Below are 18,556 nucleotides of genomic sequence, written 5' to 3' on the forward strand. Positions count from 1 at the left end.
GTTACAGTGGCCCAATATGACTGTACGCGTAGCCAATCAGCTCTCCTGAAAGGTGGCGATGGAATGCACTCGTTATACTCTGTGGCGTGTCCCGTCAGAGAGCGCACAACACGAACAGCGTACTCCGGCCGGAGATGCTGATCTACTAACAAAGCGCAAGCACACCACGTTACTGCTATAATGACTGTTTTTGAAGGGGTTTATGGGAGGTGTAGTCATCTAAACAGCGAACTACTGCTTCTCTGAGCGGCGCATTAAACTTCCTAAAACTACATCTCCGTCATTTTTAACGGCGCCGACAGTGTTTGCATCAGCGTGGTCAGCACTCACCGGCGAAGTTACAACTGAGCAGCGGCTTGTCTTGTTTAAAAGTGATAAAAAAATAACAACCAGTATTTAGTTTGTGTGGCTACCAACGGACAAATGAAGCTGTTCGTAAGTGAAGGCAACCCGCACTGTCTGAAGGCGCTAGCAGCGTTAGAAGCGACGGGAGTGCAGTGCGGCGTCCAGTTTGTCAACCACGATGGTAAGAAAACCTCGTGAGGTTAGCATTCCTCTGTGTAATTACAACTAATAACGACAGTATTTTGGTAAAACATGCTAGCCGTTATGCAAGTTTTATGCAGGTTTGAGCTAAATTTGTCCTTTAACGGTTGTGATTGTGTACTAGCGAACTAGCTGGTTAGCCAGCCTTCTTCTGGTGGCATCTGTCTGTCAGTGTCAGTCACAATGAATGGAGAGAACAATATCTGCGTCTGAGAAGCGGCTAGAATTACCTTTACTGGACATCGCAGTTCGTTTGTCATGTTTTAGGCTTGTTTGCTTGTCCAGCTTCATGTCGTGGTGTTTGTTTGTTTTTTAGCCACTGTGCAGCTACAGCTACAGCCTGTTTGAATTAGCTTACCATTATAAAGTTAGAAGACTGTGTTGTTTTTATTAATAAAGTACATATTTATATATAAACAGTGTAAGGTTATTCTAGGTATGATTATGTTTTGTAGGATATTTCACAGTCTCAGAATTAGAAAAGCCAACAGGTAGAACACGTTTTGAGAAACAGGTTTTTCTTTATTCATTGCTTTATTGTTGCTGTGAGACGGACATATTTCACCAAAGCTGACACTAGGCAGACTTAAGTGTGCCAAAATGTGATGTGGCATACATGTCCAGCACTGTTATTCCTGTTTGGTTGGTTTTGGCTACACCCAACAAAGTCACTGTTAGGAATCCAAGAAGCCAGCCGAAGCCAAAAAACCTTTAGCACGCCGAAATCAGACAGAAAAAGCAGCTGTGGAGTGTACATGTTCTTTCCTGGTACCCCGGCTTCCTTCCACAGTTGAGAGAGGTTTTAGTAAAGTATTTGGGACTCATAGTTCTGACTTATACTTGACGATATTGGCCCTTTGCAAAACTTGCTTAGATTAAGTTTAGCAGTAAGTTTTAATTTAATATTCTGTGAAATAGTTTCTAATAAAATAGTAATAAACTTCAGCTTCATCCTAACCCCAGATGTGTGCTAATCTCGTCTCACAGAGATGAATAACAAGAGCCATCTGGCATGTGACCACTCACATATAAACTGTCTTAGAGATGGTGAAAAAAAAAACACAGTTTAAAAAGTATTTTTATACTAAATCCAAAATGTTGCTCATTACTTCAGGTGAATGCATTAAAAGATAAATGTCTGCTGTAATAATGCCGTATAAAGAACCACCATTCGTGATCCACTATTAAAAATCTGTGCTCTGACTAAAACGTGTGACTGCATTTTCCGCCCTAGATTTAATAAACAATATTAATCCAACTAGTCCAGGAGTATAATATTTGTTAAAAGGTTTTGTCTCTTTTTCCATTTTCCCAGAAAGGGTGGTGCCTTTCCTCAGCCGTCCAACATTGCCAGCTTTGGCCCTGCCCAGTGGACAATACCTTTTCAGTTCCAATGCCATCTGCCGGTCAGTAAACTGCACATAGGCTTTTTTGCTTGGCTCTTTATGAGTGGTAGTGTACAGTTAGGTCAATAATTTGCTTGAAAAAGATGCAAAGTTTGTAGTTTTGCTTCTGTACACCACCACAGTGGATTTTAACTTAAATAAATAAATAAAATAAAGATGGCAACCCAGCTTGACCTTGCCATGAAAGTCTTGCCATGAAGTGCAGACTATCAGCTTCACCTCAACAGGCTTGACAAAATGTTTGGATTAACTGTTTATGATTTGCTGCAACTTTTTAGACTTAAGAATTCATTTTACTATTTCTATCAGCAATCACACCATTAATAAAAATTAGTTCTCCAGATCTGCTGGGAGTCACACATACCAATGCCATAACGTTACCTCCACCATGTCTGACCAATGATGGGGTATGCTTCAGATCACGAGTTGTTCCTTTGCTTCTCTGTACTTTTCTCTTTTAATCATTCTGATGCAAGCTGGCCAAGCTGTTTTAGATGTTTTTCAGTCTAATTTTGGCCTTTATGTTCTTGAGTGTAACCAGTGTATTGCACCGTGTTGTAAACCATCTTTCCATTTATGAGTGTGCCTCTTAATTGTAGACTTGACAATGATACAACTACCCCCCACAAAGAGTGGTCTTGTGACGTTGTTTTTCTAGAAATAATACTATCATCATGCACTTTAGTTGCCTTTCTGTTTATGTACTGAGTCTAAACCACAAAACCGTGTTTTTGTCCAATATAATATCAACCCATCTGTATGTTTGGGCTTTATTTCCCAAGTTTTCTTGCTGTCAGCTTTGGTCAATAGAACCAAAACTATGCTGTTATGCTTTACCCGTTTTAGCAGCAAGTATAAAATTTATCTCTTACTGTGTGTTTTAAATCCCTTAGATACCTGTTTGAAGTAAATGGACAAGAATGCAGTGAGCTTTGCGATCAGTGGCTGGAATGGGAGGCCACAGTTCTTCAGGTATACTCTACATAAATAAGCAGACCTTTTAGTTTGGTGTTAATCTGCTGTGTTAAAACAATTTTCAGTTCATGCTTTTGTACGTTCTCTTGTACAGAATCCTCTTACTGTACTTCTGTAAACCTCATGGGAAAGCGGATGTAAATCCATGCTGTTAAATTATTAAAACTCACGCTATCAAAAGAACAATGTACAGAAACAAGTGTTAAGCAGTCTGTCTAAGTAATTCTTTAACCTCAGTCGCACTTGGTTGGTAAATTGTAATTAATCCTGTTTTGTCCTTTTTGCGCAGCCTGCATTGCAGCAGGCTCTTCACATGGCAGTGCTGCAGGGGAAGAGTTCAGAGGTGTCCAAGGTTCTCCAGGGTCCCATAAACGTTTTGGAACAAAGCTTGAGCAAAAGGAACACACCTTATTTAACTGGGGTACAGTATCATGGTCTCCTGTGTATCTTCCTATGTCAGTGCATGTTTACCTGTTATATACCCCAGTCAGGCATAGCATTATGACCACTGACAGGGAAAGTGAACAACACTGATTATCTTTTCATTGTGGCAGCTGTTAGTAGGTGGGATATATTAGGAAGCAAGTTAGCATTTTGTTCTCAAAGTTGATGTCTTCAAAGCAGGAAAAATGCTCTTGTGGGGTTTCCTGTCTGCAGTGGTCAGTAGCTATCAAAAGTGGTGCAAGGAAGGAACAGTGGTGAACCAGCAACAGGGTCATGGGCTGCCCAAGCTCACGATATGTGTGGGAAGTGAAGCCGGGCCCATGTGGTCCAATCCAACAAACAAGCTGCTGTAGTGCAGATTGCTGAAAAGTTAATGCTGGTTCTCATTGAAAGGTCTCAGAATACACCGTGCAACACAGTTTGCTGCATATGGGACTGCATAGAGGCAGACCAGTCAGGATGCCTATGCTGACCTATCCACCACCAAAAGCACCAACAATGGCCATGTGAGAATCAGAACTGGACCACAGAGCGATAGAAGAAAGCCTGGTCTGATAAATTCTTTTACATCACATGGATGGCTGGGTGCGTCCCTTAGCTGGGGAACACCTGGCATCAGGATGCACTATGGGACCAAGGCAAGCCGGTGGAGGAATTGCCTGTGTGGTGCTTTGGCAATGTTCTACTGGGGAACCTTGGGTCCTGCCCTCCATGTGATATGTGCCACCTATCTAAGCATTGTTGCAGACCATGTACACCATTTCATGGAAACGGTATTCCCTGATGGCTGTGGCCTCTTTCAGCAGAGTAATGAGCCCTGCTACAGGGAAACAGTGGTTCACACAGCAACGAGATTGAGGTGTTGACTTGGCCTCCAGATTCCCCAGATCTCAATCCAATCAAGCATCTGTGGAAAGTGCTGCGCAAACAAGTCCAACCCAGGGATGTCCTACCTCGCAACTTACAGGACCTAAAGGTTTTGTTGCTAACATCTTGGTACCAGATACCACAGCACACCTTCAGGGCTCTAAGAGTCTGTGCCTCAATTGGTCAGGGCTGCTTTGGTAGCAAAAGAGAGACCAACACAATATTAGGCAGGAGGTCATAATGCTATGCCTGAAAAGTCTATTGTGTGACTACATTTAGAAAATAAAGAAAACACATTTTCAGGCTTTTTCAATCTATAAAATATATACTTGATAGAAGTCAGTAAGTCAAAAGTTCAAAATATCTCTTTTAAAGTTTATCTGAGCTTGACTGAGCAACTCCATTGGGCGCGATCTGGCTCCTCTGGCAACATTTTTCTATAAAACTAAAGAAAAAGTGCTGTAAGTGCACACAGCAAGGAAGTCTTAGCTGTAGGTGTAGTACTTTTTTAGTGAGATGCAAGCACATAAAAGCTGTAAGTATTCATGATTATTCTCTATATAGAAAGTTGCAGGTGCAAAGATGAATCCCTCTTCTCTTTTGCTTGGGGATTTCAAAACATTGTTAATTCAGAAACAGTATTTATTTAGCAACTGCTTTAAACTAATGTTGAATTAACTGTGCTGTGTTTCAGGATTCTGTTTCAGCTGCTGATCTTGTTTTGTGGGCCGGATTCTTTCCTGTTTTATCTGATTCTTCACTAACACTGGGTAAATATGAATGCATTTTAAAATCCATTATTATTTGACATGTATTGCTGGCTATTTCCCTTTTGCTTTGCTTTATTTAACTTACTTTTTCATTCAATTTCATCTTTGAATGTTTAATTTCTGATTTCTCTTTTTCATGTATTTTACAAAATTTCACCTTCCATCTCCTGATCTCTTTTCAGGTGAACACAAGTCTTTGAAGGCTTGGTTTGACCGTGTGGCTGCTATGAACGCTTGTCAGTCTGCTGCTCAGAAAGTGCTACAGGGAAAAGGACTGCAGGGCATGAAAAGCTATATGCAGAGGCAGCCTGCTCCTCAGAGCAGCCAGTGCAGAGAGACACAGCCATGCAATAGCAACTCTGCTGAGGTACCTGCTACAGTATATCATCAACTATTAGACTGAATGTGTTCTTACTGAGGGGCATAGATTCAGTGCCTTACTTCCAAACAACACATTAGGTTTCTAGGAAAACATTGTTGGTTTTCATTAACCTATAGACGCATGCACTACCACAAACATCGTTTATACTCTTTAAAAGCACAGTATTTTAAAAGTGTCAGTTAGATTTAAGAGCAAATGTTAGAACACACATTTAGAGGAAGCCACTGAATGTGTGGATAGCAGATCATGCTATAATAGCGGAGAATATGTAGCGGATAATGATTGTCTTTATTTCCCGGTTTGATTAGGAAGAAGGAGGCGAGCGTGTTGTTTCAGAGGAGGAGATGGAAGCAGCAGCTCTCACTTGGAGTAAGGGTTTGAACACTTGCCCTCCAGCTACAAAAAAGCAACACCCCATGTAAGTTATTAAAGGCACCATCATTTCACACACACGTATACTGTTAAGGCCAGCTAAAATTCAGTTCTTTTTTTTTTCCGCTAGTTTGCCTCAGGAGGACAAGCGAAATGTCCTGGTGACCAGTGCCTTGCCCTATGTCAACAATGTCCCCCACCTGGGTAACATTATTGGCTGTGTCCTCAGTGCTGATGTCTTCTCCAGGTAGGAATTACATTTTGGAATCTGTTGACAAAACAATCATTGTTCCTTTCAGCAAATGCAAACTTTACAAACAGTACCTGAATACACAGACATCCTTGTACATGTGTAATGGAAAGGCCTATGTATGCTTGTTCTATGTTTTTTCACTCATCACCTTTGAGTCATAACTCTTCTACACCTTACTCCATCTGCTTCTCCTAGGTATGGCCGCCTACGAGGCTGGAATATGTTGTTTGTGTGTGGCACAGATGAGTATGGCACTGCTACAGAGAACAAGGCCAGAGAGGAGGGCCTGACACCCCAACAGATCTGTGACAAGTACCACGCTGTTCACTCCAGCATCTACAAATGGTTCCAGATTGACTTTGACTATTTTGGCAGAACCACCACCGAGAAGCAGACAGAGTAAGTGAGAGGGCCTGTCCAAGGACATGGGTGAGAACAAATGAGTCTATTCTTAAATTGGTAATTGAAGACAAGGTTGTTCTTTCAAAAAACATGGGTATCTTTAAACAGAGAAGCCAGCAGACTATAAGATCATGGTTTTTTTGACCAGAGTCCTGACAGGTTGGATGTGGGTCTGATGAATGGAAACGTTAGTGTTTCTGTATACTATAAAATTATATAACATCGGATTAGTATAATCTTGCCCTACATACCAGTAGTGGAAGTCAAGCCATAAATGAACCATAAACTGTACTTCTCTTAATCTCAGAGATTATAGAGCATGGCTTTTGAATGTAGGTTACTACTGCCTACTTTCCAAGGCTTTACTGAATTCTGTAATTAGAAATGTCTGTAAAGGGTGGAAATATACGTTGACCTGGCGACTCATGAATCAAAGGTTCTGCAGAGGGACTAAATTCAAGTCCACCCCAGACCATTTTCTCCATTCGCCCCCTGTCCCTCTGTCTAGCCTCCTAAAAGCACTAACAACTAGAGATGGCACGATACCACTTTTTTATGTCCGATACCGATATCATAAATTTGGATATCTGCTGATACCGATATGAATCCGATATAGTGTGTTTTTTAATCAATAAAACTGTTTTGTTAATATCTTGCTGCTTTTTGTATAAGTTCATACTCAAGTTAAAAACAAAACACTAAAGCTATTCTGTTATACCTGTATGCAAAAAATACACTGCACCCAAAATATTTCATAGTTCAGCAATACTGATCAATCTAATAAACTTAAACCTGCTCCATCCTCTAAAACTCCCAAAAAAAAAAAAAAAAAAAAATAGGGAACCACCCCCAACCCTCCACCTTGTGATGCTTAATTGACGTAATCAACTTTAATTTGATGCAGTGTGAAAAAAAAAAAAAAAAAAGCACAGAAATCAATTATTTTTCAAGAATAATTAAATAGATTCAACATCTTTCTTCAACAGAATTGCAGACTGCACAGATGGTACCTTCCCAAAGGAAAAAGTAATATAGCTTACTAGGGTATATTAGACTTAATAGTTACTATATACAGTAATGGACTTCTATACATTTTACATCAGATTAAAACTTTGGGTGTAAGATTCGGATAATTATTTATTAAAAGCTAGACATTTTAAATGAGAATAAGAAAGAAAAGTATGTCTTCGTGCCCCCCTTTTCCCTGTTAATGCCCTATCGGCCCCCCTGGCTAAACTTTGCTAGATCCGCCCCTGCACAGTTACGTCAGCTACGTAGAAAAGGATCCTGGTGTAGAAAGTAATATTAAATAAATTCTAACAACAGCTTATCAAGGTTAAACATGCTGCTGTTGTTCAGCCGCTAGTTTCCTCTTTCTGGCACGAAGTGGGCGATAAACAAACAAGAGACGGACTCGTGACAGAAAAGCCGATCAGCTGATCATTGATCAGTTTCATGATTGAAGCAGCAACAGCAGAGGGGGAGAGAGAGAAGAGGCAGTCGCTCCATATATCGGTTGTTAAGCTTAACGCTGGAATGCTTTACAAACAGTCAGAGATTAACTTACACACTTGCTTTACTTCTCTCTGGGATAACTTCCTCTGAGATGAAATGCCGAATTGTTAGAGGCTACAAATACACACAGCCGCTCTATCATGTGAGGCATACTGCTCCGACGTGCTACGGTTATGAGCAGAGTTACGCCATGTCGCAAGTTTTTTGAGGTGCTTTTTTGATATTTAATGGATCGGATTACATTTTTTATTTCCCTCCGATATCCGATCCAGTAATTTACGTCAGTATCGGACCGATACCGATACGTAATATCGGATTGGTCCATCTCTACTAACAACACGACTTATTTCTTTTCCTATGTATTTAAATAATTACAGAAATGCTGAGTTATATCTTATTTTGCCAAAAGCATTCACTCACCCATCCAAATCATTGAATTCGAGTGTTTCCAAACACTTCCATGGCTACAGGTGTATAAAACTCAGCAGCTAGTCATGCAGAATGCTGATAGAAACATTTGTGAAAGGCTGGGTGGCTCTCATGGGTGGTGATTTCTTTTTTCTTTTTTCTTTTTTTCTTTTTGACAGTTTTTCTAAGTTAATTGCTGAGTAATCAGAAACCGGTTGTATGTAACTGACAGCTCGATTAGATTCAACTGGAGACTGGTAGCAGACTGACTCTTATGGCAACATAAGATTGCCATAAGAGGTTTTAGTGACAAGGCTTAAAACGTTTTGTAGCAAAAACATTACCAAAGAAAGATGACTTTAACTTTGTATCTATTAGATAAAACAGATATTGACAAAGTTTAACTATGAGGACATAAATTGCACTTAAAAATGGATAAAAATCATAGTAACTGTTATTCCAGTACTCAGCATATCGCAAAATGCCCACATTTGCAGTAATATCACGTTGTGGTAACATCGTATCGTGGGGTCTCTGAGTCACACCTCTGACGCATGGCCTTTTCTTCATGAAAGATTAGTCCTAAATTCTAGTTATTGCACACTGACAAGGACTACAAAGATAAAAACTCTTGTTTTGGGACCTTAGCTTTGATAAAGTACAAAATAAAAGACATCAAACACCATGCACCAGTGCAGTGTGCTTTGAGAAATAAACAGCCCACAGATTAAAGGCTTTTGACTTGATCCATTAAAAGGAGGTTAGGCCTTAGATTTTACATTTACTAGCCCACAGCTGAATCGTCGTTCTTTTGTTTGTTTGTTTGATTTTTTTCATTTTAATTCTTTTTTGTTTCATCTTTTTCTTATCACTCAATAGCACCAACCAACCATCTTCTCTTGATTTTCTCTTTTTCTCTTATGTTTTTTTTGGGGGGGGGCATTCTTGCTGAGAAAGTTTACGTCCATTTTTAACCAACATAAAAGAGCAGCATTGATCCATGATGGCAAGAGAAACTCCCCAAACTGTGATCAGGCTTTAATAAATGATCCCAAGATAAGACTGTATCACTGTATCTAACACAGGTCATTGTCTATAATCCAAAAGTATCTTTTAACCACCGTGTTCCTCTGTTAATCTTTCAGGATAGCTCAAGATATTTTCTGGCGACTTCATGAGCGTGATTTCCTAATAGAAGACACTGTGGAGCAGCTACGCTGTGAAAACTGTCAGCGATTCCTGGCTGACCGCTTTGTAGAAGGTATCTGTCCACACTGCAGTTACCCTGAAGCTCGTGGTGACCAGTGTGACAAGTGTGGGCGACTCATCAATGCTGTGGACCTCAGGGTGAGTGTGGAAGAGCAGCCTGTACATCTCATATCATTGTAGTCTCTATAGTCATCATAACTATTGATGACTATAGAGAGAATTGTGGTGGGAGAAAATGCTTGAAAACTCACATGTAGGCAGTAATTGTAATGACTATGTTTTTTGTTTCTGGTAGTGTTTGTGTGTGTGGGATTCTGTCTGTGAACACGAAAGCTTGAACATTTTTGAGTGTGGTCTAAGAAGGCTTTGTAGGGGTGTAGAGTGGGGTCATGTTAGCAATCCATTAAAATTTACTTTACGTCCACTAAGTTTTTTCTAGGTTTTCAATTATTTATTTTTCAAAAATTGACAACAAATAAAGTGTAACTTAGAAACTTTGATCTTACAAGATTTTTCTGTGGAATGTAACTTCAAATTATTGGTGGAAAATGTGTCCACTCGCAGATTTAAAAAAAAAAACTTTTTCGAAGACCATATCTAAAACATTCACTAATTATTTTCACTTTATTTTTATGACTAAATTATTTTTTTATTATTTTTTTCAAAGTGATAGTTTAAGTTCTATCTGGTGTTTGAACTATTAAAATAGGCAGTTATATTTTTTTGGGAGGGGTCTCAAGTATTTGCGAATTTCAGCTTTGCTGCAGATTGACTGTATGAGTCTAAATATCTAAATATCACAATACTTTGGACCTCTGATCTTTTCTTTAAGGTCAAAGAAAGTCAAACTTTCATAAAATGTCTTTTATCTTTAAAACTATTTAAAAATTCTACTGGCTTTGTTCATATTGGCAACATTTGGAAATGATACTGGTATATGGGCATTATAAATGTCATAGTTCTTACAGCACCTAAGAAGCCTCACATTTATATTTATAGATATATGTTTTTGCAAAAACTTTTAACAGATTGATACAGTAATTTTTGTCATTTTATAGTCAGAGTTTGCATTTATTTGAATAAGTTTATCGCTGAGGTTTTGTGCGATATGGTGTTGGGAATAACTAAAAATATGATATAACGATGTACACTGTTTCTGGTTTTCTTTTGTTTTTACTCATTGCTGGTATGAATGAAAAAGGTTTTTAGTTTAGGTTTAAAGCTTTTATGTAGTTTTAAAAAGCGCATAAAATATTAAAAATGGCGAGTCCTGCAGGTATGGTTATTGGTTTTGTTCCTTTTTTCAGAAAATATAAATATTAATGGAAAACTCTCTTAGTACTTCAGGAATGGGGTCTACGGTAATACTAGTTCTAAAATATGCCAATATGCATCACTTGTGTTTCTGGGCTTTTTAGATTGCTGCTGGAGAATGCATATTATGCCTCTGTTACAATATTTAAATTTATTTATTCTCCCGTGTAGTAGAGAACTGTGAATCTAGAAGATGTTAATGTACTGCTGTGTTCACACTCTTAAAATTATATTTGTTTTCATGAATAAGTAAATATACATTCAATTGGTAAATTCAGAGTAAAAATTCTTGTCAAATGTTGCTGTAATCAATGATTATCGGTGTTGGCCATGATCTCTTCCAGGAACCTCAATGTAAGGTCTGTAGGCAGACTCCAGTCATCCGCTCCTCTAAGCATCTTTTCCTGGACCTGCCAAAGGTATGTTTTTCACACTTCATTGAATGCCCTGAGCCGTCCATTCTCAGTTCATACAGTGCTTCTTTGGTCACAGGGATGGAGGCAAAGTAATCCAGTTTAGTAAGTTTAAGGTATCATTGAAAGACAGCTTGTGGAAGGCAGTTATCCCTGCGGTAATGTTATTATATAAACAGCTTTAGTCTTTCAAAAGCTGTGCTTTAGAGTTAAGACACTGGGTGTATTTTTTCAGCATTTTCATTCTCCTCTTTCTCCTATGCAGCTGGAAAGTCAGTTGGAGCAGTGGCTGGAGAAGTCAACCAGCACAGGAGATTGGACAGCAAATGCCAAACAGATCACTCGCTCCTGGCTAAGAGATGGACTCAAACCTCGCTGCATCACCAGAGACCTGAAGTGGGGAACACCAGTACCTCACGCTGACTTTAAAGAAAAGGTCTGCTTTTATTTAAAAGGAAATGGTTACATCACAGATCTCATTTTCTTGATTTTCAGTTTGGTATTTCTGCAGACTTTAAAAATGTACTTAATTTTTTCTCTTTGACTTCATATCTAAAGTCATGTTTTTAACAACTGAAATGACTTTGTGCTTCATAACCTCATCGCAAAAGCTGCAGTAACTGACATATAATACATAATATCAATATATAATATCATATTTCTTTAGGTTTGGCTTATCAAAACATGTTAATAACTTTTAGCACACACTTCTGGAACTTTTTTTTTTCTTGCACACTAACACTCCAAGCATGCCATTTCTGATCAGGTCTCTGTGCATCCTTAGAATTCATTCTTTCAATTTTTTTCTACTTTTCCTTTTGTCATCATTATTAGTTTCTGTAACAAAACATAAAATTTTGCCTTTTATCATTTAGTTCTTGCTTTCTGTCTTTGTAGGTGTTCTACGTGTGGTTTGATGCCCCCATTGGTTATCTGTCCATTACTGCCAACTACACCAGCGAATGGGAAAAGTGGTGGAAGAATCCCCATCAGGTACCACCCCCCTAGCCCAAACCCCAACAAATGTCAAAATTCATGAGCCGTAGAGAGTACTGATGCACAAGCTTGGCACAGATTTTTGTCCCCTTTTCCACAGTGAATGGATCTAATAGCTTTTTTTACTCCCCCATCTGGTCTTTTTCATTAGAACGTGGTGTATTTCCTAGCTCCATATAACTCTGATGTGCAACAGAGAAAGACATTAGCATTTAGTTTTACCCCCACGGCTATAATTTGTACACAAGACATTGTGGTGAAGGATATATACGGCTGATCAAGATTTGCCCTATGAGATGTAATGCACAACATGTTCAGTCTTAATATAGTTTTCTAGATGATTTTTATTTGAGGATCGCTCTTTGTGTTATAGTTTAAAAAAAAAAAGGAGGAACCATTTGACATTTTCTCTGTACATTTGAGTTTATTTTAACAGTACACACAGTTTAATACATATCACGTGACAAGCGTCAAGCGGGAAGTAAGTACTCTTCAGTTAGCTTCTTCATTTACATGTCTGCTCAATGGACCTAAAATCTGATAGCTAATCAAAGTCAGGCATTTGCTCACATAAGCATCACTATCTTCTTCACTCACTGGCTCATCTCTCCATCTAAAACCCCGGGATTGATCCCCTTTTATGAGTGTGTGATGCTCTGTATTTGCAGAAGGAGAGAGAGAGAGGCAGAGAGGGGGATTGGGGATAGCAGATAAGTCCTCTTTGAACTGGATGATCTCATGATGATCTAATATGATGTCACCCTCACAGTGCACTGTATTTTCTTTGCCGCCAGGTGGAGCTGTACAACTTCATGGCCAAAGACAATGTGCCTTTTCACAGTGTGGTGTTCCCCTGCTCTCTACTGGGAGCCCAGGACAACTACACTCTTGTCAACCACCTCATTGCCACAGGTAAGCACTTATTATAACTGACCGATTTCGCCGGCTGATTAAGTATTTATGTGATTTTGGCTTTCTCAGCAGATGCTTGAAGTTGTTATAAAATCACATGAATGAAACATGGGTGCAGTGTTACTGGATGGGTAATTATGCATTTTGGTCAAAGGTTTGGGCTTTGACAGTAACCTATGCTGTAACTTTCACTCAGAATATCTGAATTATGAGGACACAAAGTTCTCCAAGAGCCGTGGTGTGGGTGTGTTTGGAGACATGGCGAAGGACACCGGTATCCCTTCTGATGTGTGGAGATTCTACCTCCTGTATGTGCGTCCAGAGGGACAGGATTCAGCTTTCTCTTGGGCAGACATGGCTCTGAAGAACAACTCTGAACTGCTCAACAACCTGGGCAATTTCATCAACAGGTTGGTAAAAGGCAATATGTTTTAAAGGGACTTCCTGTTCTTTTTTCATGTTTTACAAATAAAATTTACTTTAGACAAATTTCAGAATCTGAAAATGGTCAGTAAACCTAACAAACTCGAACTAGTCTCGTGTTAGGGTATTACATACAAATACTTGTTTTTCTGGGGTTTTTTAAGCTGTCTCCTATAATGTTATTAGTTCATCTCAGCCACTAGCAAAATAAAAAATGGGGCAGTCTACATCCTCAAGTTGCTCACAGTCTCTGCAGAAGTTTCACTCAGAAAGTAAATATGCAATAAAACTGTCATCCAGTCCAATTAACAACTAACTTTTCAGATTGTTGTACTTTAACTATTACAAGAGATTCACCCTAGTTTTCCAAATTTGTTTGGGATGGCGTAATTTAGCCCCAATTACATCGCCTCAAATGATTTTTAAAAGATCAGGGTTAAATCCCACATCAAAGATTTTTCTCAGCAGCTTTTTTTTTCCCAAAGTACCTTGATCTTCAAAATTGGTCTCGGGCAGCAATGCTGATCCCTAATTGGTTCAAAAATATCTTGTAGATTGCAACCAGCCTAAGGTGTTGGAGGAGCAAGTGTTCTGCTTCAGAAAAGAAGTTCTGTCCTTGCCTGGATCCAATCCCTGAATCACAACATCATTAGTGACAGTGTGTCCATCTTAGACACACATACAGATTTATAGAAGACTTTGTACCATCTAAATGCTGTTTATTAAAAAATATTTTGATGACAATTAACAAAACAAATATGGCTAAATGCCCATATTTACTAGCAAAAATACTGCTGTAGACTCACTCATTTTACCAGTAATGATATTGTTCTTTATTCCCCCTGAATGAAAAACCTCAGGGAATGTCAGTTTCACTAATTAGAAGGCTAAAACAAACAAAAGGACACACGAAGTTTATGTTCACACATCAGAATCTCAGTTCATTGTAAATTTGACATTCTTGTCAAAGCATTTTGGTCTCGCAGACCTTCCTCAGAGGCTAAGAGACGTGTAAAATATAGAACAGTGTGTTGCATCAGCCATGACAAAAACTTTCTCACCACGAACGTCCTCCTGATGCGCACATAAGACTCATATCAAAAATGACATGTTCCAGACACAGCTACAGTTTAGAAGCAAACAAGGAACTGAGAAGCGACTCCACGCAGTGCACTGTTGTGTTGGTTAAAATAAGGAGAGCACTGCAGTTACATATGGCAACAAAATCTATAATTTATAAACAATTAGCAAGTCTAGCAACCTGCCCTTCCCTCGTTTTGCTCTCACACTCCCTCCCCGATTCTCTCGCTTTGTCTCTCTTCATTCCAGCATTTTTCTCTGACCCTGTTGTTTATCTGCTTTGTAAAAAACCTCCTCTCGCTTTCTTCTCCAGAGCCGGCATGTTTGTCACCAAGTTCTTTGAGGGCTGTGTGCCTGTGATGGAGCTACAGGAGGAAGATAAGAAGCTTCTGGCTCTGGTGAGCTGGGAGCTGCAGCAGTACATCCAGCTCATGGACAAAATCAAGTAAGAATCACATACTAGTGACAAGCAACAGCAGTGGGCTGATGTTAGCATTTAGTCAGAAACATGCCAGCTTAATTAAAATGACCTTTCTAGAGCTGCTGTTGTCTTGAATTTCTTTTACACAATGATTTAAAAACTCAAAAATTAACAAATAAATTATCAAATAATTTTCTGAATTACTAGTTAAATTGTCAATTATATCACAAGCTGAAACTTTATGTGAGTAGACTGTGGGACTCGAGTATTGATGAAAATCGTCCTGCTGTCATTGTTGCGCTCTTAATGATCGATGTGAAATATTTCACAGAATCCGCGATGCGCTGAAACACATCCTGAATATCTCTCGTCACGGCAATCAGTATATTCAGGTCAATGAACCCTGGAAGAAGATCAAGGGAGGAGATTCAGAAAGGTGAGGCCTGGGCCTGGATTTGTGTTAGATTTTATTAGTTGTGACTCGACATTGTAAATTTTTATTTTATATTAGAGACTGGAAAATGGCTTGATAATTGTGGGTTTTTTAATAACAAACATCTCTGTTTAAAGGAGAAATTAATTTGATTTATCTCAGACTAAATGTCTTAAATTGAATTTGTCATAGAAAAAAGGTATTTAAGATCTAATTTGTCCATTTTGACCTATAGATTCATGTTGTTTCCGACTAACTTATCCGCTCTTTGCAGGCAGCGTGCAGGCACGGTGACTGGTGTGTCTGTGAATATTGCATGCTTGCTGTCGGTGATGCTCTTCCCGTATATGCCAGCGGTCAGCCAAACAATCAGGGATCAACTCAACGCCCCTCCATCTTGCATCAACACCATGTTAGAAGGCAATGGCACCTTTGTATGTTCCCTGAGTGCCGGCCACCGGATTGGCGCAGTGAGTACAACCCCGACACGTATTACACACACGTTGTACATGTGTAGACACAGGAATGTATCTGTTAATGCTGGGTGATACAATGAGGATGCAACAGTGTGTCAACTGAACAGAACAATAGAATAATAAAGAATAATAGCCTAGGCTGTGTTTGGAGGCCTCAGCCTTCGAGCAAGCAGCAAGTTTCTCTCAGGCCACTTGTCCCTTCAGGTATAATTGTGGTGATTTGTTTGTGCCTAACAAGGCTCGAGTCCAACACTACTGCTATAATGATTTACGGATAAGTATCTGGACGCTACATCAATCGTATGTTAGAGCTTATGTGTACACAAATATTCTCATTTGTTTGAAGTGTAACGTTATTCAGCGTGTGGTGGTAGGCATCACGGAAACGCTGCAGATTTCTCATACATAGTTATGTACTTACTTACTTGCATAATCCTCTTTGTTCACAGATGAGCACAGAGCCTCCAGGTTAAATTTTCAGATATACTGGCCTTAGGCTGGATCGACGATTGCAAACTTTTGAAAATTCCTGCATATATTTTCAATTTTTACCTTTTTATTGCCTCTGCCAACTCGTTTTTCCCAGGTCAGTCCGTTATTCCAGAAACTGGAGGCGGATCAGATTGAAGCTTTGAAGAAGAAATTTGGTGGACAGCAGGTATTTGATGTTTATGGTACCTAATGGTCTGTGCATGAGCTCATTCGGGTCTTGTAGTAATATAGGTTCACCATATTTATGAATAATGAAATAAGAAAGAATTGATAAACTATATCTGTTCACTGGTATCTGTGAGACTGTCATGAAAAAGAATTTGTACTTAATTGAGCTGCCCGCTTTTTAAAACACGATATAGCGCAAACACACCGCAAATGTTTAAATTATGTATTAAGCATCAGTCATATAGATAAAAAATAATCCCTCTCTAAACCCTCTTGCCTCTAGCCTGAAGATGAACCACCTAAGAAGAAGGTATTGAGTGGTATTTGTTTGTGAAGAGTCAGTCCACAGTTGTTCTGGAGTGTCAGCGCTCATATACCGCATGCCTTCACTAACACTAGCTGCTAATTTAACATCCTCAAATTTTGTATTTTTACTCGTCATCTCGTGTGATTCATTGTCCATTCATTGACTCATACAATCCCACTTGCATTTTGAGTGATGAGTGGTGTTGTCTGAAATGAAGTAATTACTGTGTAGAAATAATCCTCAAAATGCCTTCGATTCAAACATCTTCTCTCCGTTTCCACCTTCAGACACCAGTTCGTAACGCTGCCAGCGCTCAGTCTGCTGCTGTGCCAGCTCCTGCTGCAGCTGTTGAGGTGGGGACGGTGAACCAAGTGGACCCGGAGAAAGCCAAGCAGCTCACCCAGGCTGTGGCGGAGCAGGTGAGATCCTTAAATGCGCTGCTGATCTAAGAAAAGCCAATGCGGTTCTTCCATGTTACCCGGCATTGTAATCAATATTTTTGAATAATTTGAAATAAAAATGGAATGTACTGTTTTATTCTTAATTCATTTTTTGATAACTGGATAACAAAGCGTACTGTATTTTCCGCAAAAGGACAAAAAATGTCTAACATTCTGGAAGTAACGCACGTACAACAAAGCAGTTGTTGCACGCGCTGAATTTATCCGTTAAGTATAAAATCGACTATTTCCGTTTTTGAAAATTATTTTCTAATTTGTAGATTTAAAAAAAAAATTGTAATAGAATTTTTTTTTTTTTTCAAATATTACAAGATACTTTCAGTCATGATTGTTGCCGTTAAATATTTGGAAATTCGTTTAGGCGGCGTCTTTGTGCAGACGAAAACGCACAATTGCAAAACTACAAATCGTTGCTTTTGTGATTTCATTCTGAAATTCTCAACAACTGTTTAATTTTACTCATCACAGGGGGAGAAGGTCCGAGCACTCAAAGCCCAGAAAGCAGAGAAGGCCGTGATCACAGCAGAGGTGGCCAAACTGTTGGACCTTAAGAAACAGCTAGCCCTGGCTGAGGGGAAGAACCCTGAGCCTGCACCTCAAAAGGGCAAGAAGAAATGAAATTTAAAAAGGGGAAAGAAAAAAGGATGGAGATTAGTCTAAGTATGGGTCGAGGTATGATAGTGGAGAATGGGAACGAGATGTACACAGAGAGAGAGAGCAAGATGAGGGTATTAGCTTAAGGCAAAGCCGTGACAGGATCTAAGACAATGTGGTATTGGCACTGAGGACTAATGAAATGCTGGATAGGCCGACGGGGAAATGAAAACAGACAAAGACAGAGTCAAATGAATACAGCTACAGAATGGAGGGATTTTTTCAAATCCCTACACCAAAAGAAACTGATTTTATACTCTCCCTGTGATAAAGTCAGCATACGATATTAGTGTTTGAAGGTGTGTTGTGCATCTAAAGATGTTTTTACATATATATATATATAAATCCTCTGGAAATTTGTTTTGCTACAAATACCATTTTTAGATCCATAAAATAAAATGATTAGCTTCAGGAAAAAAAAATGTCTGTACTCTCCACCTTTCTCATTTACCACACA

The 18,556-nt window shown here is 39.1% G+C and overlaps 1 protein-coding gene across 3 annotated transcripts; it reads left to right on the forward strand.

Moving 5' to 3' along the window:
* Window positions 1-120: 120 nt before the first annotated feature.
* mars1 (methionyl-tRNA synthetase 1) lies at window positions 121-18,521 on the forward strand. Of its 3 annotated transcripts, XM_031740409.2 has the most exons (22): window positions 121-526; window positions 1,862-1,952; window positions 2,846-2,924; window positions 3,217-3,348; window positions 4,933-5,008; window positions 5,191-5,375; window positions 5,699-5,808; window positions 5,893-6,009; window positions 6,211-6,414; window positions 9,486-9,687; window positions 11,208-11,282; window positions 11,542-11,712; window positions 12,174-12,269; window positions 13,067-13,184; window positions 13,381-13,594; window positions 15,001-15,132; window positions 15,440-15,544; window positions 15,816-16,011; window positions 16,604-16,675; window positions 16,961-16,987; window positions 17,272-17,403; window positions 17,914-18,521. In XM_031740409.2, exons 1-22 carry the CDS (start codon window positions 424-426, stop codon window positions 18,061-18,063), a joined length of 2,787 nt encoding a protein of 928 aa, XP_031596269.1. In that variant the 5' UTR covers window positions 121-423; the 3' UTR covers window positions 18,064-18,521. The 3 variants fall into 3 exon arrangements, with proteins under 3 accessions (XP_031596269.1, XP_031596270.1, XP_031596271.1); XM_031740410.2 differs by lacking the exon at window positions 16,961-16,987 and having other exon boundaries at window positions 132-526; XM_031740411.2 differs by lacking the exon at window positions 1,862-1,952 and having other exon boundaries at window positions 400-526.
* The last annotated feature ends 35 nt before the right edge of the window (window positions 18,522-18,556 follow it).

This window comes from Oreochromis aureus, linkage group 5, assembly GCF_013358895.1.
Source record: "Oreochromis aureus strain Israel breed Guangdong linkage group 5, ZZ_aureus, whole genome shotgun sequence".
Taxonomy (NCBI): domain Eukaryota; kingdom Metazoa; phylum Chordata; class Actinopteri; order Cichliformes; family Cichlidae; genus Oreochromis; species Oreochromis aureus.

Bases quoted from the DNA above. Each gene is read 5' to 3' on its own strand.
- mars1 (XM_031740409.2), top strand. From the start codon at position 424: ATGAAGCTGTTCGTAAGTGAAGGCAACCCGCACTGTCTGAAGGCGCTA. The intron at 3,349-4,932 runs GTACAGTATCAT...GCTGTGTTTCAG, and splicing joins ACACACCTTATTTAACTGGG to GATTCTGTTTCAGCTGCTGA. The intron at 16,676-16,960 runs GTATTTGATGTT...TCTTGCCTCTAG, and splicing joins AGAAATTTGGTGGACAGCAG to CCTGAAGATGAACCACCTAA.